The sequence below is a fragment of the Chamaea fasciata genome, unplaced genomic scaffold, assembly GCF_029207755.1.
Source record: "Chamaea fasciata isolate MVZ Bird 193981 ecotype frontalis unplaced genomic scaffold, bChaFas1.0.hap1 SCAF_1, whole genome shotgun sequence".
Taxonomy (NCBI): domain Eukaryota; kingdom Metazoa; phylum Chordata; class Aves; order Passeriformes; family Sylviidae; genus Chamaea; species Chamaea fasciata.
Window position 1 is genome coordinate 51,846,899 of NW_027094086.1, and position 21,859 is coordinate 51,868,757.

At 38.9% G+C, this 21,859-nt stretch overlaps 1 protein-coding gene across 1 annotated transcript; it reads left to right on the plus strand.

Annotated features, from left to right (window-relative positions):
* Positions 1-8,714: 8,714 nt before the first annotated feature.
* Positions 8,715-20,473, plus strand: NDUFV2 (NADH:ubiquinone oxidoreductase core subunit V2). The gene is given in 9 exon segments (XM_066183368.1): positions 8,715-8,792; positions 8,795-8,881; positions 9,934-9,996; positions 15,272-15,334; positions 15,419-15,535; positions 17,151-17,319; positions 18,517-18,626; positions 19,328-19,404; positions 20,315-20,473. Coding segments are annotated over 9 exon segments (858 nt in total). The 3' UTR covers positions 20,409-20,473.
* The last annotated feature ends 1,386 nt before the right edge of the window (positions 20,474-21,859 follow it).

Consider the following 21,859-nt stretch of genomic DNA (forward strand, 5'->3'; position numbering starts at 1 on the left):
ACTGCTGCTGCATTGTGGTTGCTGATGGTTACATCATTTGACAATTCTTAGCCTCCAAGGCACTGGTGGCTGAGTTTCACAGCTCTCCAACTTCTCCATGGGAAGCCAGAACTAAAGGGGGCATACTCTCCCTTCCCCAATCTCCCCTGTGTATCACTTGTGTTTACACATAGCTTTCCTGTGGATCAAGACCAGTCTGGTCCAAAGGTTTGCTTCCTCTTTCTCTAGGTCAGAGGCAGTTTGTTCTGTCTGCCAGACAGATTTTCCACTCTTCTGTGTGCAGGTCTTATTCAGCCTCTCCAGGTGGGTGTTTTGCAGACTGCATGCTGACCATCTGATTCAGGTCTTTGCAGGTACGATTATCTGGGTACAATTATCTCAGCTCTACTATTTTTGTGTAACTATGCTGAGCAAACAGGTATTACACAATATTTCACTTCCTAAGTCAAACAGTCTTGTGATATGTCTGGGTACAAGGCAGGCAGGACGCCTCATGTTTCTGCTTTAACTCAAGCAGACTTGAAGCATATTTGGGTACAACACAAACAAAATATATTTCTCAAAAAGGTCTTCTCACTGCAAGTTACCCCTACTGAGTCTTGCTGCCTGACATTCTGGAGGTAAACTAGGCCATCCTGCAACTGAGTGCAGCATGACTTTCTTTTTTTTTTTTTTTTTTTTTTTTTTTGTCAAATCACCTTTTACTCAGCATGGAGCTACTCACTGACTCATCTGAGAACACCCTCTACTCCTCCTCTACCTGAGCCACTGTAAGCTGCCTTCTCCTATCAGTCAAAAGCTAAATGTGCATGTAAATATTGGGTTTCTATAAAAAGGAATAGGTCACTCATATGCTTAAATGTTAAGAAGATGATTGTGCACTTCTGACTTACAACTTGGTGGCAGTAATGATTATTTGTTTAATGAGGGCTGGATACAAATACTAGAGGGAATTTATAATCTCCTGTTCTTCAACTGTGAACCACAGCAGATGGTTTCAGTCTATGCAGATTAAGAGCACAGTAACACATTTTGTATTTCCATAATAAATAAGAATAACTTAACACCAATTACAGTTAGATTGTGCAAAATAGGAAAGACAGCATTCCAAGCAGTGAACATCTACTGATTTGAGCAGATTTTGAGATAATAAATATTACATTTGGCAGTTTAGAATCATCCACACCACAAATGGAGGAGAAACTGTGAGAGAGAAGAATGCATCTGTCAAAACTGAGATTTGGTTCTCCTTTCCTTTACACCACTGTTCCACTCAAGTCTTTACAGTAATTTCCAATATAGCTTTTTTATGTTAGAACTACTTTGGTCACTGGAACAGTTCCCCTGAGTAAAGCCTCTCCTACATCCTATGTTGTCTCCAGGAGGTTAAATCAAAACATTAAACAGGAGAGAACAGATGGGGAAGTGCAAGATAATGACACATCAGTACCCATCAGTGTGTCTGCTATCAGTTCCAGCAGTCTTAAGCGTTGCCATCAGAGCAAATAACTTTAACAGGGAATTTAAAGGTTGTATTAGATATTCATACACATAGGAAATTTCTTCCTAGTGGGCAGCACAGGGCAAATACAAAACATTTGGGCAATGCATATTGTAACAGATTTTCCACAGAACACCCTTAACCAGACCTGCACGAGGGCCTGCCCAGAAAATGCCATGCACTTGGTTTTTGTTCATGAACTCATCATTCTGCAGCCCAGGTGGCTGAGGCGATGCCAAACATGAGCTGGCAATTCAAAGCCAGGTGATGTCTTGTCACTGCACATGGACAGTGACCAAGATGGAGAGAGCGTTCCTTGTATGACAGCACCTGGAGTGGAGACAGGCATTTCTGTTGAGTTAGTGCCAAGGTAGGCCCTTGCTTACCATTGAGGAGTGATTGACAGTTAGCAATTGTAGTGCAGATTTGGACCACATATTTAGTCAGGAAAGGTTCAGGATGCAAAATGATACCTGGTGTCTTTGCTGGTCCCATAGTTCATGATGTCACCCAGCTTCTGACACAAGATAGCAACAAAATAATTACAGGGGTTAAATAGAAGAAACTGTTCCAAATGCAGATTTTCTTGAAAGCAAAACCAATCCTTTGGAGAATAAAGGAAAGTCAGAATTTCCCCGTATTTTGTGGCCAAATTTAGGGAAAGAGTGTTTGCAGCATTATTCTGAATGACTGTGAATGGGGAAAGATTGAAATCACTGGGACATTTGTTCAGGAGAGAGAAAAGAATGTAAGAGTGACAGAAATACGTAATAGACTAAGAAGTCAGCAAAGTACCAGGGCAGAAGCTGCATTAAAGTGGGAATTTTTTGATGAAGCCCCAGATAGGAATTGTATGCTGAGAGATGTAAAGAGAAAGGACGATAAAGCACTAAACAGGAAAGGCAGGTGAGTTCAAGGGCCCTATTTTAAGATGGGAGGGGTTAAATCATTCCTCGATCTGTAAAGAAGACAACCCAAAGAAGAGTGACTAGAAGGGCTGATGATGATTGAAGACAGAGCAATGAGTGGGCAACAGAAACTAAAAGAGAAGACGAAATTAAGTTCTTAGGAGCATGGTCAGTAGAGGAAAACAAACAAGAAATTTGAAATCTCACTGAATATCATGGCAGGAATAGCAAGCTGCAGATGAGTAAGGGCATATGTGTTTTTGGGTCTGGAACTCTCCTCTGTCTCTTATCACACTCTGCAGCGTGAGCATGTATCACTATGCCAGCTTTCATGAGAAAGCTGGGCCCAGGCTCTGGCAGTCACATTGTTGGCCCCCAGGCTGGGTGCTGGGTCCCAGAAAGGTGTGAGTGTGTAGGGGACACAGCTGTGGGAGGCTCTCATGTTGCAAGCAGGATCTGTGCACCAGGATGCTCACTGTCAGCTTGGCAGCTATTTGTTTCACCACAGGTATCAGAAGTGTGGAACAGTTGGATTCTAATAAATCACTAAGAATCACTAATGAATCACTAAGAATCATTTGATTCTATCAAATCAGCACATCTGTTCCCAACACACCTAATTAGTCTCCAGGCTTTGGATATAAGACAAACTTAATTCCTGTGTTTGTAATTATTATCCATAGAGCTGTGAAGGTAGCTCTGAGTAGGAATGCATGTTTTGGTTTACATTAGGTAAAATAGATTCCTTCCCTGAGGATTCACTTTGATGCAAGAGAAAGGCAGATTTGACCCGGTGATAGCGAAAACTATGCCACCAGAAGCGTAAAGTCCTGCCAGGACCATCCAAGGTGAACAGATCAAAGATTAAAGAACAAATGAAAAACAGCTTCTGGTCATCTAGCATGGTATCTATGTAATCACTCAGGAGAAAAAGTTACTGAAATACAGTATAATTATTATAATAGAATAGTAGACAAGGAGGGCAGAAACTTACTGTGCCCTAGGATATCTGACAGAACGAGCAACATTTATTTTTAGACAAGATACTAATGTATTAGAAAGTCAGTGCCCTAAAAGTCTTACTGGGCAAAGTAAAAACAGCCCTTTAAACTGCATAATAATAACAACTGCATAATAATAATTTGACCAGAAGTCAAATTAACTCCTGGTATAATTTTGCTGCCTTCAGGGGCAAAATGAAGATGTTGTCTCCTTTAACGCATGCATTCATTGTGTTGCATTTTTTTGTTACTATTTTTTTTGCAACCTCAATCCCAAGAGGTGTAATGCATTTTAATTTCTCTTTAAGTAGGTCACCCGTTTTCCTTTTCTGCACTGCCCTCTTTCTAAAACAACTTGTAGTCTAAACTTTCATTTATTCTTTTTTAAATAGGGGAAAGATGGGGAAGGGGGGAGCAGGGAAAAAGCTCCACAGAAACTTCAAATCTATTTTGGCAATTCTACTGTATTTGACTTTAACCTCACCCACTCAATACCCACCAGGCTGTTCTCAAGTTCTTGATTTTCCATCTGCTAGCCCTTCACAGAGAAGGATTTGGGGAAGAAGGCATCCCAGAAAGATTAATCTGCATACTGCAGAGAAGAGGAAACTTGTTCTTAAAAACCATGATGAAGCAATACAACTTGTTCCTAAAGCTGACACCATTCTGGTCATGCAGGGCTTTTGTAAAAAGACAGTGTGTTACTGACCAACAGGAGCTTAAAAGAAAACTGCCTGAACCTCCATCCAATTATGGTCTTCCCGTATTTGTCTCCACTGAAAATTAGAGTTAACTCTTCTCCCATCTCCCAGAAGACTTTCAGAACTTGGTAATACAATAACTCACAAAATGTCAAAACAATAATTTACCCAGCATGGGGTGGGGAGAGACCGCAGTGAGGGATTGACAAGAATTAGAGTTACATGCAGGGAGTAGCTGTCTACGGGAGGGTTCATCTCTGATAGCTTGCCTGAAAGGTGGTGAGAGATTGCCTCAGTAAATACTGAGCATGGGATGCTACACACTGCAACATCACTGGTTGCATTAGGTCAGTACCCTAAAACCCAGATTACAAATCCAAGGCCATGCCGCAGGGACTACTGTGTTATTTGGAGCTTGTGAAAGCAACATTCAGACTCCTATCTGTGCCAACACAAGATGTGAGGTTCACAGGCACTGTGGGAGAAAGATATAAATAATAAATGAGCTAAATAATGACAGCTAGCTGTACCTAACTATAGTTCTAGTTGCCCTTTTGAATAAAGAAAGTTCAAAGCTGCTGCAAAAAAAAGGCTGATCCCTTTTCTGAATGGTGTTTGAACTTCACAGATTATTAACATGAAAAAGTGAGGAGATGCCAATGGAAGCCACACCAGCCTGTCACAGCCTTGTTGAAGAGAGAAGCAGTGTCTCTAACACCAGTTTATTTACACGTCAAAAAATTATTCAGCTTAGATTGATATTTAGCCTGAATACAGATGCAATGTAAGAATTAAAATTAAATTGTGTACATTATTTGGAAGATGCTCTTCCTCGCAGCTTTTGCTACCTGACTTGGGAGACTAATTTAGGGAAGTAGCTCTGCAGGCTCTGTACATAGGGAGCACAAGGGTCAGTTAACTCCAGAAAGAGTGCAAGTCCCCAGCCTGGGCATTTAAGTGTCTAATGCTAAGTGTGTGAATGTATTTACCTTCTCATCCCTCTCTACTCATTGAGAAGAATTTGTTACTAGTGCCCTTCTTATGCTGCAAATCAGGGATTATGAATGCGTGATCACCAGGAACTGAATTTCTCTCAGATCAGGAGAAAAACATGGCCCACGGAATAGGATGCCCACAGAATTAATGGGCCTGTGTTCTTTTCCAGATCTTGGTGACTTGTGGTTTACTGGGGGTCAGTACACATTTTCCTCACATTTTTCTCACATTTTTTTATCCGTAAAATGAATTCAATAATTCCTAATCACATTTTAAAAGAAATCTTCATCTTTGGGTAACAAAGTTTTAATTACATACTATGATTATTTTATTCCCAGCACAAGTAATTATGTATATGGGTACATTTAAGTTATGATGACATATTTCTAAATAATCTGAATAGTACCTTATATTAGGATTCCTTTTAAACTTTCAGTGCATTTATGCTTTCATACATAACATGAAATGTACTTTCACATAAAAGTTAAATTTAAACTGCCACAGCGTATTGAAACAACTGCATTTGTAGAAAGTCCAAATACAATCAAAGGACTTATAAAAGTGTTCAATACCTTTGGGCAAACAGTTAACAAAAGTTATTGTGTGTTGGTTTTATACCGTGTTCCATGTGCCTTCTCATTTTCTTTTCAGTCTCTGTCCTCTTGTAGTTATTTCTCTAAAGATAGTTCTGCGGAAGTGGTTCCATGTACGATTTCTACACTACCCATACAGTCATCTTTTGTTGGAGGATTCTTCTGTGATGCTAATGAATACCCATTCTAATTTTTACAGTTCTTGGGTGAGTGTGTTGAACAAGCAGGCACTTCATTGCCTGCTTTGTCTCTACTTTGCTTAGAGAAATGGGTCTCAGGTCATATTTTACACTAATTTTGCTCTTAGTACGTACCATTTTTTTATTAATTAAAGCCAAAAGGAAAGCAACACTTCTTCATCTGAAACACTCCTGAGTATAGAAGTCGGTTTTCTGTACAGTGCTGCAAGATGAAGATTGCAACTGAGAATGTTTTCTTTCCCAACATTTTATGGTCTTAATTATTTAACATGATCTCTTGTGTTTGTTCCCTGTGTTTTCACACTTCCCAAAGTCGATCTCTGTACTAGTTAAATGTGAACATACTAATATATATATTTAAAAAATAATAATTTTTGGAAAGACCAGAGAAATCTTAATAGCCTTTATTTTTTCTCTTTTACGTAGCTGACAGCAGAGCTGATTGAAGGTGTTTTAATGGGATAAAAAGCCTCTGATACCATCTGATAGATTTTAGGTTCTCTCCAGATGACTTGCTTTCAAAAGAATCTCTTCAAATGGCTTGCCAACATTCACAGTCTCCGCACTGCAAATTGCATACTATTTATACTGATTAATGTTAAAGCATGTATCTGTGGATGCCCCATCCCTGGAGGACTTCCAGGCCAGGTTGGATGGGACTCTGAGCAACCTGGCCCAGTGAAAGGTGTTTTTGCTCAGTGAAGTGGGGTTGGAACTAGACGATTTTTAAGGTCCCTTCTAATTGTGCTGTGACTGTATGATTCTAAAATAATAAAAATCTAACGTTTTCATGTATGATTGGTTAATATTATTCGTACTGCTATAGCTGAACGTACTACTTTTGAATGTCAGAAAATACACAGTGAATGCCTGTACATGTGTACATGAATAATGGATTAGAAAGCTGATTTGTTTGTTTTCGTATTTCAAAATGGAGAGTAATGTAACAGCCATTAAATATCCCTACTATTATTTCCACTTAAGTCAAAAGCCTGAAAGCAATTATTTGGCATAAAGCATACTAATAAAGAAATCCAATTACAGAAAAAAATTATTTGATTGCAAGTAGAAAAATGAGGTTTAAGACCAAGTAAACAGTGAAAACAAATCAATGAAAATATCAAAAACTGGTAGTGGTTTTTAATTTACAAATGCTGATAGTAGCTGTCAGCATTGAGGAAATGATGAATAAGCAGCAGGAACACAACCACTGATTACAGTGAACCCAAATGTAAAGGGCAGTAATCTAATCAGAGCCAGTACCACATCCTGCCTGACTCTCTGTGCAAATGAAAAGTATTCTGTTATAAATTATATATTACATTTTATACATATAGACATATATACATATATACATACATACATATATATATATATATAATATTGTTATAACAATAACAGCTTCCGAGTGCACCTGTGCACATAAATACATACCCTTGTAGGTATACATACAATTATCTTAGAGAGTAATAAGTATCCTAAAATGTCCTAATAAGTGCAATGTTTTGTGTTTTGAGTTTCCTCTAGAGCCATCTGTTGAGATGTATCATGGCATTCTTTACAGGAAACCTTTCTTTTCCAGGTGCATCTACATAGGCATGGCCACTGTGATTCTTGCTAACCTGGCCTTTTGTCCCAACAAGTGCCCTGATGGATCATTTTATCAGTACAAATTCATACCACAATCGTGAAATCATTTTATAAAACTCAGTTTGCGGTAGTGTAGTTAATCCTGCCTTTCTGAAAGTTTATACAAAATAAAAGAAGGTCTCTCAACAAAAGTAAGCAGATGAAAAACTAAGTTAATGCTTTGGATGAAGGAAAACACCATAAGGAAAGCTGAATTTTTGTTTTACTGTGCAATTATTTGTAGTAACCGCTAGCAAATCATCAGAGTTTTTGTAAAAAATAAAATATGCATGGATAGATTTCCAGTGTGAAATTAATGAAATGAATAAGGCTGCCCCAGGGTAGATGAGAGGGTGGGGACTGGAGGGGAGATTCCTCCTCGGAGAGGAGGATATAGTAAGAGATACTGGAACATCAGGTGATGCTTTGCCAATCCAGAATGCTGAGTTTTTGGAATGGAATAAAAGACTTCTTTCTTAGCTGCTACTCGAAAAATGTGAACTTATTTGACAGTGAAAAGGGTATATTTGCACTCCTCATCACAAAACTCGACCGATCAAGGGTCTGCACGAGGATAGAGCAGTGAACCGTGTTCCCAAGAACCAGCCGCTTGTAAGGAAGAGCCTGTTACATCTAGCCCAGATAAATTGTGGATGCCCCATTCCGGGCAGTGTTCCAGCCCAGGTTGGATGGGGGTCTGAGCAGCCTGCTCCCGTGAGGGGTATCCCTGCCTGTGGCAGGGGACCAGATGTTGTTTAAGTTCCCTTCCAACCCGAACCATTCTGTGATCTTCAGTTCCACCATTTGTACTGTATTAAGCGGGTTACGGTGTCATAAGAGAATGCTTATCAGAGGACAAAAAGACAATCAGTGTTTACTGTTTTTCCTGAAGGAGGACAAAACATAGGTGCAAGCAGCCCAAACATTAAAACCCCAAACAACAAGTGGGCAGGAAGGTGAGAAACACAGGGCTGAAAAAAGCTTCACTAGCTTCCTGCGGTTTTCCGCTGTTACCAGCTCTCGTTTCCGAAGGAATCTGTTTTTTTCCAGGCCGGTGCGTCCCACGAGAGGCTGAAATTCCCGCGGTTGCGGGCGGGTTTCCCGGGGGCCGGGAGCGCCGCGGGCACGGACAGCCGGGACAACCTCCGCTCGCAGAGCGGGCACGCGCGGGGCGGGCCCCGGCGCATGCGCGCTGCGCGTCTCCTTGGCGCTGCTCGGAGGAGGGCGAGCCCGGGCCTCAAGGAGAGGGATCGGGACAAGGAGGAGCAGCAGGAGCGGGGATCGGCGCTGCCGCCGCCGCCGCCATCGCCATGCTCCTGTGCGCTGCCCTGCGCGCCGCGGCCGCACGCTCGGTAAGGGCTCCGTGCCCCCGGCGGCCGGGAGTGGGAGAGGCCGCGGGAGAGCGGCGAGGCCGCGGCGGGGCGTGGAGAAGGGGCGCCTGGGGGTAGGTCGGTGCCTGGAATCCGAGTCTGTGGACCACGGACCCACAGTCGCGGCTCTTCTGCAAAGACGGCCTGATCAGCTCGGTCTTTGTAGCAGCGGATCGTGCAGTGGCACCTGCAATGTAGTGTCACAGGATGGTTGCAGCCTTTCCCTGTCATGTGACCTGTCCCATCCCTGGGAGCGTTCAGGGCCGGGTCGGATGGGACTCTGAGCAGCCTCGTATAGTGGTAGGTGTCCCCGCCCATGGCAGGGGATTGGGACGACGTGAGCTTTAGGCCCCTTCCACATTCTGTGATTCTACTTTAAGAAATCTCAAAATTGCTCAAGAACTAACTATAAAAATAAACGTAACTGAATATAAAATTAAATTTTAATAGAATAAATACTTGCGGTAAAATTATCAAATCTTAGTTATACCGGCCAGAATCTAGAAATCTTGACCTCTTCTGGCATGTCAGAGAGTACAGAGAATAGTTGAACAGAACTTGCATATGGATCTGTGTTCTGTTCATTCTGCAGGTTTGTATTTACATTTGCCCTCCTATGCCAGCTCTCAGCTTTTGGTTCGATAACAGCTGAAGAAGCATGTAAAAGCTTACTGCAGAAGAACATCTGTAGTAGTGGTGGTTTCTACGAACTTTATAGCATATAGGATATAAAGTCACAAATTGAGAAATTCTTCCTGAAATGTTGGAGGGGAATTTGTGTTCAAGGCACTTAAATTAAGCAGTAGCATAGTTAAGTCCTTTAATTTCTACATTGTTTGAACTGGTCAAGGCAGGAGTTGAGACATTTGCTCTCCTAATAGTACTGGAGAGTCCTTTATAGCCTCTTCTTGCCTTATTTTAAGTTATTAGTGATGGCAGTAGAATTAATGGCTTACAATTAGAATGGCAATCAGACTGCTGCTGAAAGCAGCCCCAGCAGTATGTGCATCATTAACACTCTGTTTTGCTTGTAGGTAAGACAGATCCGCTACTTGCATGGAACAGCAGAGCGCAATGCCACTGGAGCCTTATTTGTGGTAAATAATCTGCTTTACTGTAAGGAGGATGGGTCACAAGAGTTTGGCATGTGCTTTTCCAAATCTGCCTAAAAGCTTCTGATGGGCAGAACTGTGCTGTAGAAACCCACTGGCATTTACAAATGAGAGGCTTTTTTCTGTAGAACTTTCTACTAGAATTGTAATGGAGTATCAAAAGGTTTTATTTTAGTTTTTGGCTCTTGTGTTTCTTGCCTTCCATAGTGAAAATGCTCCGTAATTTATATGTGATTGCAGATGAGACTTTGCTTAACCTTTATTTCATTATAAACCAGTTCTTGTTTCCTTTATTTATTTTAGTTGAGATTGTAATTGAATCTCATTAAACTTTCTGCAAATCCAGTTTTCTTGCTTGCTTGAAATTTGCTGCAGAATTACCCGTGGGCTCAGGTCCTAGCTGTGCATACAGGAGTTGAAAAGCACAGTTCTTGTTCATGTTCTGTGTGATACAGCAGGTTGTACAATGACTTGTAATTGAGGCCATTAGGCACTGGCATAAAAGGCATAAACAGTAGTAGTGATTGCAAAAAGTAAAAAGCCCTTGAATTTAAATTGTGTGTAAAGCAGCTGTGTTGTCTGTCTACCTCCGAAGAGAACCTGAAGCATCTCAAGACAGTGTGTATTTTGTCCCATTCTGTTCCATTCAGAGCTTTAGCTGGTCTGCAGTTTAACAGCTGAATAATTTGGCATTTTCCCAACACTTGGTAAAAATCAGCCCTTTAGTAAAGAGTTGACCACTGTTGAACACAGGTGCTTGGGATTTTGGGACATGTTGTTGTTTTCCTTTCTTTTCTGCAGCTGTCTCTACAGCTTTAATCATAAAATGAAGTTAATAGGATCTCAGTATATGCTTTTGTGTACTTTTCCAGAAATCTGAACGGGAATTGGTGATTTAAAAGGGGAGAGCTGGTGTTCAAGGAATAGAGGAAATGCTGTAGTCTGGCAATTTATAAAACTTCAAGTATAGCTGGAGGTTGGTGAAGACAGGCCAAAGATGTCTTTGGCACCTTAATGGCTGTTATGTCTGACATATGAAGGTCATATGAAGTTTTGTAAATTCAAGATTTATGTAATTGTTTAAATTATTTACTGCAGGGAGGAGCCTGATAACAGAGAGAAGCAAGTAGAAAAGCTGAATGCATTGCAGGTGTTTATTTAATAGCATCATTGATGCTTATTCCACAGCAGAATTTTTGCTAGAGGGGCATAAGGACTTCGTTCTGTGGAGGTTTGTTTTTTTCTTGGTTTTTTTTTTGGGTTTTTTTTTTTCCCCCCTCAGTTGTTTTTTAGTAAGGTAATTTTTGTTCCTCTCTAAAGTAAAAGGTAATGGGAAGGAGACAGTTGGATGTCACTGTATGTGTATGCAATTGTTTGCCCTAACTAAATTCCAGATGTTACTTAAAATGCCAAATTTCAAAGGAAACTTGTCCTGCTGGTTTGACATGAAGGTATTATTTTAATCAACACCAGGTGTTCCTATACAATCAGTAAAATTGAACTTCCTCTGGATTTCATTAGAGGGAAAAAACAAATTTAAAAGTTTTTTTTTTTTTAATTACAAGCAGAAGAGGTGTAAAAAGTTTGTTTAAAAACTGCTTGTGCAGAATTAATGGGAGTAACTCAAACCTGTTGTGGTGGTCCTCTTAGTCTGCACACAAATGTCTCAGGTTTGTTGTGCAAAGCTTATTGCTGCTTCTTCTTGCACTTTCCATGTATAAAATCTGTATGTGAGGAAGTAAATGCATGCAGAGGACAGGCTAGCAAGGGAGCTAGTTGTCATAAAATCTAGTATTAAAAGGCATTTGCATGCCTGTGCTTTCCTTTGCAAATATGTTACATGTTAGCAGAAACACACAGAAATAAAGGAACTTTTGCTGAAATGCCTTTGTATTCTGAACACCCAGAAAGAGCCTTTCTCTCAATCATTAAATTCAACTAGGTGCCATCACAGGCACATCACACTTCCAGTGAGAGGATACAAAGTACAAAATTAGGTAGATTGTTTGCCCATAGGAATGTAAGAGCGATGCTCCAAGTCTCTTGAGTTCTGATGGCTAGGGAAGGCCTGATTCCAGAGACATTTATTATGATTACCTGTCTTCATTGAAACATGCATTCTCTATACTTGACCTCTACCTGATTTTAGCCTTCTTAACAGCTAAAACTTAGCTCTTGTACTTTATTGTTTTCAATGCATGGACTGAGTTTCCTTAACACATCAACAGCCCTGATGTGGTCGTCATAGGGCTGCACAGGGGGTTCAGCACAAAAGGTTGAAGAATTGCTGTATTCAAGTTTTAGTTACTTGTGAAGTTGGTCAGTGAGATACTTGGGTTTGAGAGCACTTCTACCATTCTTAAAGTAATAGGGGGTATATCTTGAGATCTGTTGGAGTAGTGAGTGTAGGGTACTTTCCTTTTAGAGGAGGAGTAATACATATTTTTTCAGTGCTGAATTGATATGGATTCTGAATAGGTTGTTGCCCTAAACATCACCCCTGCAGACCAGTTCTCTCATTTTGGTTGACAGTGCTTTGGACTGGTGTTTACCATAGGGCATAGGTCAAGTTTCAGGCCAACTTTTTTACAGTACACATGGAAACTAAAATATTCTAATTATTCTGTTGTAATTCTTCAGTGCTCTTTAAAAAATTTCTGTGTCAAGAAAGACAGGTGATTAGATCACTGGGAAAAAAGAAAGCACAATAATAAAATGGCACAGGTCAATGTAGCAAAAAGACTATTATGTGACCATTCAACAGCCTTAGTGGCTTCCATGGGAGTGCACAGCCTTTGCAGTGAAGGTGTTCCTACTTAGATTCTGCAATAGAAATGTGGTACATTCAATGTAGGAATGGAATGAAAACTTCACATAAGATTTGGGGAAATTGAGGAGACTGAGAAGAGACTTGGAAAAAGACTTGCATGCAGAGAGAGAGTGCAAAGAGAACAGAGTCAGGCTCATTTCAGTGGTGCCAGGTGACAAGACCAGAGGTAATGGCCTCAGAGAACATCAGGAAACTCTCTTTCACTGTGAGGGTGACAGAGCACTGGCACAGGTTGCCAAGAGAGGTGGTAGAGTCTCCATTATTTGGTATATTCAGAAGAAGCCATCTGCACACCATCCTGGGCAAGCAGCTCTGGATGTACCTGCTTGAGCAGGGGAGTTTGACCGAGATGACTTCCAGAAGTTCCTTCCAACTTCAACCACTCTGTAATTTAACACAGTACTCTTTCCAATACTGTGTCCTTATTTCTGATCTTCCTCTCTAGAACCTGTATCCTTAAAAAACGTGGAAATGCACCTATGTAATTTAGCAGCACATTAGTGCATGCAAGTGTCAGATAAATGGCACATTGTTAGACAAATGTAAGAATAGACGACATAAAAACTTCTAACTGCTCAGGAGTCCTAAAACTGTGTAAGCTCTTGATGAAAACTATCAACCTCTCCATGGCACAGAATTAGATGTAGCCCTTTGTTTAGGAAAACGGAAAACATAAAGGGTGGCATGACTTATTTATTGCTCACCTCTGCTATAGCCTTTACAATATACCGTGAAACCTTGCTACAGCTGTATCTTCCAATATAAAGTCTTTAGTATTCCTATTCACATGTAGGGCATTAAAGGATATGAGTTTAGAGATGATACACTGAAAAGAATAGCTGCTCCAGACAAAAAGATTTTAATAAATCAATTACATTTATTTGCAAAAGAAATTGCAACAAAGTACAATTGCTAACTATCAAATAGCTACGAAAGGCAAAATAATAGCAAAATAGGCATGCAGATTTGAGAAGGAAAAGCTAAATTATGGAAGTACTTATCATGAATCCTGGAATTGATCTGTGCAGCTAAGACATGGAAAGGTCTGTAAGGGAAAAATAATAAAAGTTGTACAGTATTTCAAGTGCTTTCAAACGGATGGTGGCAGTCATTGTTTGCTTTGGGATGTAGACAGAATAAGCAAAGGCCATGCCTGGACAGACCAACAGATGTATTTGCCCTTGCAATATTTCCATATTAAAATTTCTAAATCCAAGAATAGCAGTGGACCACACGTATTCTAAGTTTTTCACTGATGATACATACTTCAGTATGCAAGTGTCTTGGCAATGTTAAGGTTTTTCATTAAATCCTTTGCTGCTTAGTAAGAAGTGGTGTAGTGTGGCAACTGCAAAATCACCCTCGGTTACTGGAGGAAATGATGCAAGTGGAAGTGAGTGGAGGGGGCTTCTTTGCTCTAAATACACTTCTAAAGCTTCTATTATTGGCTAGTTGTAGATTACTTTTAGTATCAAGCCTCAAGTATAGCTTGTATTTTCCAACAAACTTTCCATTTAATTTGAAACGTTCTCAATTTGAAAATGGTATGAAGTTTGGAATTAAACTTAACTATAGGTATTTAAAGGAAACCAAATTGAGCTGCTTAGAGACAGCTAAAAATTTTGTCCAGGAACATTTTCTGGTGGAAAAGGATTTTCATCAGAACTAAGATTTTATTACAGGAAAATGTTACTTTTTTCAAGACCTCCAGATTTGTGTTTTCTGAATATGGAAGAACTAATTAAAATTTGATGTTTCCCTAGAAGACCACCTTAAAAATAACTTGTTAGAATACCTTATTTTGGAAATACTAATTCAAAATTTAGCTTCCTACATTTCGATTCAGAATTGTATGTAAAATGTTGAAATCCATGACAAATCAAAATAATAGGTTAAAATGGATTAATAATGTGCTTGAATGTGCAAATGTTTTAATTCTATATGAAAATTCTTGATGAATTTTGTTGATGAAGTTTTTTTGTAATTAATGTTTCATTCTAAAGGGAAAAATGAACTGTTTTAGTCTCTTGTTTATTAAGGTATTAACCAGAGCATTCTTACTCTGCCTATTGTAAAATTGGACATAATTATCAAACTGCATTAACAGTGTTGAAAATATTTATTTTGATAACAACACCATACATTTTCTCAATATATAATATCACATATTTCTCAGTAAATAATTTTTAATAGGAAATAATGGGAATAGGTAATGATTTTTAAGAGTGATGCAATAAGTATCAGTATTTTTGATAACTTTCCCAAATATATTTAATCACTTCAGTTCTATGAATTTTTTATGTGGAATATGTAGTTTTTATTCAAGCAGTTCAACTGTAACTGTGTAAGAAGAAGGTATTTTACAATAGTAAATGTCCTGAATAATTTCCTAACAACCCATTTTTACATATTTTTCTTCTTTCCTTGAAGCATAGAGATAGTCCTGAAAACAATCCAGATACTCCATTTGAGTTCACACCTGAAAACCTGAAGGTATGCAGACAAAAAAAAAGTACAATACACAGACTTTGTCTGTAGAGCAGACCTGATTTGTTTTCCTTCTTTCCCTTGAACAAGCGAATAGAAGCGATCATAAACAACTACCCAGAGGGACACAAGTCTGCAGCTGTCATGGCAGTTCTGGATTTGGCCCAAAGACAGCATGGATGGCTGCCCATATCAGCTATGAACAAGGTATTTAGTACTCAATTATCTTTCAAGCATAATTTTATTGTTTTCTTTCAATATCTTACTAGAATATTAACATTTATTAATGAAAGCTTACTAACATGGGAATTCACACGTGGCACAGATTGTGAGAATTGCCTATGAGACTACATTTTTAAAAATAAAAGGGAAAACTAGTGCAGAAAACTCAGGGCTCTGTGTTTTCTATTTCTAATATTTCTAATATTAGCCCATTGCTAGAAACCACAGACAGAACAAAATAAAAAATTAATTAAAACCTATTCAGATAGGCTCTTTTCCCAGAATGATCCTAGAATTAGGAACAGAAACTTGATTTTGCTCACTGCTGAATGTGGGGAAAGAAAAAAAAGGTAACGCCAGTGGAGTTTTCTTCCTCCCAGATTAATGGCATTTCACACATTGCCTGGATTATACTTAATCTCTAAGTCTGTAAGGACTCTGCAGAGCAGTGTTAGTGTAGTAGATGTCCAGAGTGTTGGGTAACACCTCACAGTAAGTGCCTGGAAGGCTTGTCAGGTTAATTATTAAAATTGTTTCAAAATAACCAGGCAAACAAGTACACGGCTCCAAAGTGAGAGGTTGCATGACAGTAACCAAATATGAAGAAATAAAAAAAATCTGGTTTATATTCATATGAATAAATCTGTTGTACTTTGTGTTACCATCTGGCAGATCATCAATTTTAAAGTGTAAAGTTTTAAATTCAATATAAGGTGAAGATTGTGAGCATGAGAGAAATGACTGAAGGAGGTAAATGAGCATTTAAAGAAAGGCAACTTATGTCTGCTACAGTTTCTACAGCATAAAATAAAGGCTCAAAGCTCCATTAATGCTGGCAGTGTATTTTTGTTTATTTAAGTTTCAGGTTGATACAATGTTTAAAAGGATCTTAAGGCTTTTAACTGAACAAATATTTTCCATGATTTGTTACTTGCCTGCTAGAGAAACTGGAAGGTAAAACAGTTACTCTATTGAAACCAGAGCCAGTTCTCAAGTTGAGCAGTTTGCCAGGGTTCCAGGTTAATGAGGTCAGGGATACTTGCACTAGAACTGGCTCCATGGAGACCACGCTTCACTCCCTACTTTCCTAGCTCTGACAGGAATCTGCAGATGTAGCCCTGGTGTGTCACAGAACCTGAGGGAGACCTGCTCTGTATGAATTAGATAAGCACAGTACCAGCTTACAATTATTCCTTACCAAAAGGCTTCCATGGATTAGCGTGGGCAGGCTTGTACGGGTTTGTTCATCCACACAGCACAAGAGCAGTGTGAGCTGGAGCTGACAAGGAAAACCCAACCCCAGCTGACTCCTCACACCCCCCTGTGTCTGACAAGAGGTGCTGGAGGGGAGCTGACTGGAGCTCCTTGCTGGGCTGATCCATGGCTTAGGGGAGTTTGTGCTTGAGCAGGGTGATGCCACTCAGAGAACTCGGGTGTCCAGGCTTGGCACTTGGAATACATTTGCGCTCTGATAGCCACCCCCACCCTCTTACTTACCTGTTACTGCAAACAGGACAGGTGACTTCACTGAAATGGTTTGCTTAAATGCCTTTACTGCTGCCTTCTGAGGAGTCAAGATAGCATATTTTTCCCTTCAAAGGTTGCTGAAGTTCTAGAAATGCCTCCCATGAGAGTCTATGAAGTAGCAACCTTCTACACCATGTACAACCGCCAACCTGTGGGGAAATACCACATTCAGGTCTGCACCACCACGCCGTGCATGCTGCGAGACTCTGACAGCATCTTAGAAGCCATTAAGAAGAAACTTGGTATGACACAAATTCGTAGCACACTTCTTGTATTTTTTTTTTTACCTTTAATGATACTGAAGTAAAAATCTTCATATGGTAGAAGAAAAAAATGGCCTTGTTCAACTTCATAAGGCTTGCTGAGCCCAGCTCTTTAGCTTGTCAAGGTCCCTCTGGATGATAACATGATTTATGAGTTCTCCATGAAAAAAGTCAATTAAGAATGGTGCAACACAGGATGTAAGGAGTACTCGGGTTTTCTGTGTGGCCTGGGGTTTTTTCCCTCCTTTTTGGGTGGTTATGGGGGAGAAGAGAGGGTAAGATCAGCAGCTGACAACTCTTCCCCTTCTATGAAAATCTGTATTAACTTTTTCTAAGAACTAGGGATAAGAGCTGCAGAACAGCTGCCTGTTATCTGTCATTTCATATACTCAGTTGTCTGAAAAAGGCATATTTAGATGAAATACCCTGTTACTGCATAGATAGCTTAACTTCAGCTGAAATTCTCTGCTTGAGAAATCAAAGCAGTAAGGGTTCTGTAATTTTTACTGAGACAGGCCTTACAACTTGTATTATTTCCAACCCATTTCTACTAATAAATGGAGGAAAAACTGCATTTCAGCATTCTTCCTTCAATGGAATATTTTGTAGAAATCAGACTCTGAGATGTTACTTGGACTAACTTGCCTCTGGGGAAGGTCTATATCTCTAGCAGTAGAACAGTAACATGCCATGGATGCTGAGTATGCGTACAGTTCAGTAAATCATTCTTTGTGTATAAACTTGCAAGCTGTTTATGAATTTGTAGCTAACAATGCTTGGATGTTGGTTCATTTGGGAATACTCAACACTGTATATTAATGCATTTCCTATGAGCACATAAAAGCTATGTGTCCCTATTTTCCCATTTACTGTATTGATTACTAAAAACGTTCTTGAGTAGATCTGTTGTGTTTCTTAGAATTTTCATTTCATGGTTATTTTTCAGTGAATCATACCTGTAAACAAGGTCTCAAAAATGTATCTGAAAATTGACTTAATGGTTTATTAGAAACTTCTGTTTAATGGAAACATTTTGGACTCATTTCAGGGGATTTAACTTTGCCAGTGCTTTTAAGGCCGAAATACAAGTAATGCAATGTCCACGGAGTACTTAGATTCATGCTTTATTACTCTTGTTCATAAGCATTGCTGAGTCTGATTCATTTATTGGTTTAGGTATTAAAGTTGGAGAAACAACACCTGATAAGCTCTTCACGCTGATAGAAGTGGAATGTTTAGGTGCTTGTGTAAACGCACCCATGGTACAAATAAATGACAATTACTATGTAAGTACTACATTCCCTTTTAAAATTTAGATTAAGCTTCTTTGCTGGCTTACCTGTATTTTCCAGTTGTTCCAGATTGTGGAATTGTGGTCAGTTTTCTAATTCCTATTGGCAGGAACAACTCATTACCTACAGTATCTTTTAGTTTCTTGGCCTCTTGCTAGAACACTTCATTTGTATCAAGTGTATCAGTGTATTTTTCATTTCAGTTCCTGTCTTGATTTTACAAGAGGAGTGATGCATTTTTGTGATTGTGGTCTGCCTGTAAATCTGCAATTTTTAAATAGGTATTTGATAAGATTTTGAAAGTACTTTTAAGCAGTCTGTTGGAGAGTATGGACTAATTAAAGAACTGTTGTCTTGAACTGTACCCAAATTTTTTTGTTGCAGCCGACACCATTGTGCAATATGTGTCATGGCTTGTGTGTGTGTCCTGGGTAGGCAGAAATCCAACTCCCCAATACCAGGAAGCTGAAAACACAAATCCTTGGCCTGCATCAACATTGTTTGTTTTAATATAATTTCTGTAATTACACGTGAAACAGAGTCTCAGCACTAAAAGGAGAGTAGACTTTTCAGTTTTCCTCATTCAAAATTGCCTGCACTAGGGCCACACTGATCTGCTAAATTCGATGGGCTGCATTTAGCATAACTGATGACTCTCTCAGTTTTGTCAATGATTTAATTTCTTTTTTTTACAGGAAGATTTGACACCCAAAGATATTGAAAACATAATTGATGAGCTAAAGGCTGGCAAAGTTCCCAAACCAGGCCCAAGGTATGCTATATATGTAATAAACTATAATAGATAACTGCCTGTACTTATAAACTATATAGATTATATCGGTCACCTGCATGAAGGGTGATTCTTCTGAGAAACGAAACTACTTTTCCAGTGATTTGAGTACACAGCCTATGGCTAAAAAGCATTCATTAATTTACTGAACAGAAGTGCATACATTCAAAGCCAAAACAAACTGGAAAGAACCGAGAATTTGCATGTTCTTGATGACTGACCAGAGGAGCATGAAATGTGAAAACATGAATTCTGATTTGTCTTGGTACTTAGTAGATGAATGATGTCACCTGCTGGAATTTTTGCCTAGATCATTTAAACTAACAAATTCCTGTTGGCTGGCTGGTTGATTGGCTTGTTGTTTTTTTCTGATTTCTGACAAAACCAAAGATTCTAAATTAGTGAGAAGGTTGTTATTGCTGAACTTTTCTGTTACTTTCCACTGCTGTTAGCCCACCTATGTTTGTGTCAATTGGGAAATTTGACTTGGGTGTTACTATTACTGTTGTTTCTATACAGATGTTTTGAATATAAGAACAATAATCTTTAAAAAGTTAAGAGTTTCAAAAAGCACAGGGAAGCATCTATAATAAAACTATGATTGACAAAATTTGAAGCTGCCTGGCCAACCTGTAAATGAATATAAAAGAAAACAAGTGGTCCTAGCTTGCATTTCAGTTATGAAATTATTTTTCAATACTGCAATTTGGAACCCTTTCACCTTAACAGCTGCATCAGACTTTTTCTGAATGTTTAATGGGAAGAACAGCAACAGAAAAAAAAAAGCAGCTTCAGCCTTAAGTCAGTTTTGTGTCTGTCTTCTATCCAATGAAAGAACAGAACCTGAATTTTTATCAATACAGGCAATGAATAAACTGCTTTCATTTTTCAGGAGTGGACGTTTTTCTTGTGAGCCAGCTGGTGGCCTTACTTCCCTGACTGAACCACCCAAAGGACCAGGTTTTGGAGTTCGAGATGACCTCTAAGGATTTTTGTAATATAAGATGAACTGTCTGAAAAGAATAAAGTATCTTCAATCTCAGTAAAATCATGCACATTCTAATGTTTGGTTGTTTTTTTTTTTTTAAAGTAACTAGCAATTAGACTATCCAACTTACCGTGGTTTTAACTACAGCACAGTTTAATCATAATTCCAGATTATAAAAAAAGTGGTTCTCTAGACTCTGAAAAGTGACTCCCTGAAAGAGTCCACCTATGGTCAAGTTGCGCCTTTTGATCTGTCATTGAAAATTCTTTTGGCTTTTTCTAAAGTTCTTTGAAGAAGCAACAAAACTCACTAAATTATAAATCTGGCAAATGCACGAGGAACCAAACTGAGAGATTATCTGACAGAACTTCATCAAGTTGTTTTTATTGGCAAGTTATAAACAAACAAACACACACAAACAAGAAAGGTTATCTGAGCCGTGTTGTGTAAAAAATCTCATAGGTTCAGTTAGAAGTGGTTCTTCTTCAGCTTAATTCTTCTTCATATCATTCCCTAATCAGGAAAAATGTAAAGCCCCAAAGAGCAGTAGTGCTCTACTACAAGAATTAATAGCAGCAAAAACCAGCTAACGTCCTGTGCAAGTTTAGTACAGACAAGGTATGGAGCTGGGGGAAGACAGAATATACCAGAACAGTTCAACATGTAAGGGTAATAATATCTGACATTTGATCTTTGATTCACAGATCCTTCTTTCACCTTACTACTGTGCACCAGCTACTTTCAAGAACTAATCTGTGTGAAATTGAGGAATTTCTTTCAATATAAAAAAGTTGAAGATTATTTTTTTAAAAACTGACTGCATACTGACACTTAATACCTATGCTTATAAAACTGGGTAAATGCTTTAGCTATACAGACATAGATTTCCATGTAAATTAGGAAATGTGGACACATCAGTCATCTGAGACCATATTGTGTCTGTCTCTTCTAAAATCTGCCATGGAACTTATATTCATATTACAATTGATGAGAGAGATGAAGCTTAACTGTATCATTTATAATTTTATTCTACATTATATTTAGTTTGTTTTGATAGTCTGATTAATCGTACTTCACCAAACTATTCTCCCTTTTCGGAGTTAAATTCTGTTTTTATGGATGACCTGCACAATGGCTAGCTCATGTATTCTGTTTATGCCCCACCTTTATTTCAGTAGGCTCTGTGAAGTTCCCTCATGCGCCGTTAAAAAAGCAGTATTACTGTTGGTAGTTCTGGGAACATGATATTTTTATCTATAAATCATTTGTATGAGAAACTTGTTGTCTCTTCCATATTACTATATTTATAAAATGAAATAATCAAATTGCATACAAATGGAAAAGAAAATTCAATAAGTACATACAACTCATGAGTGAAGCAGTTTCCAAACAAGCATGTCGAAGCAGTACAGAACATAGTGCACAGGAGAAAATAGTACATGGATTGAA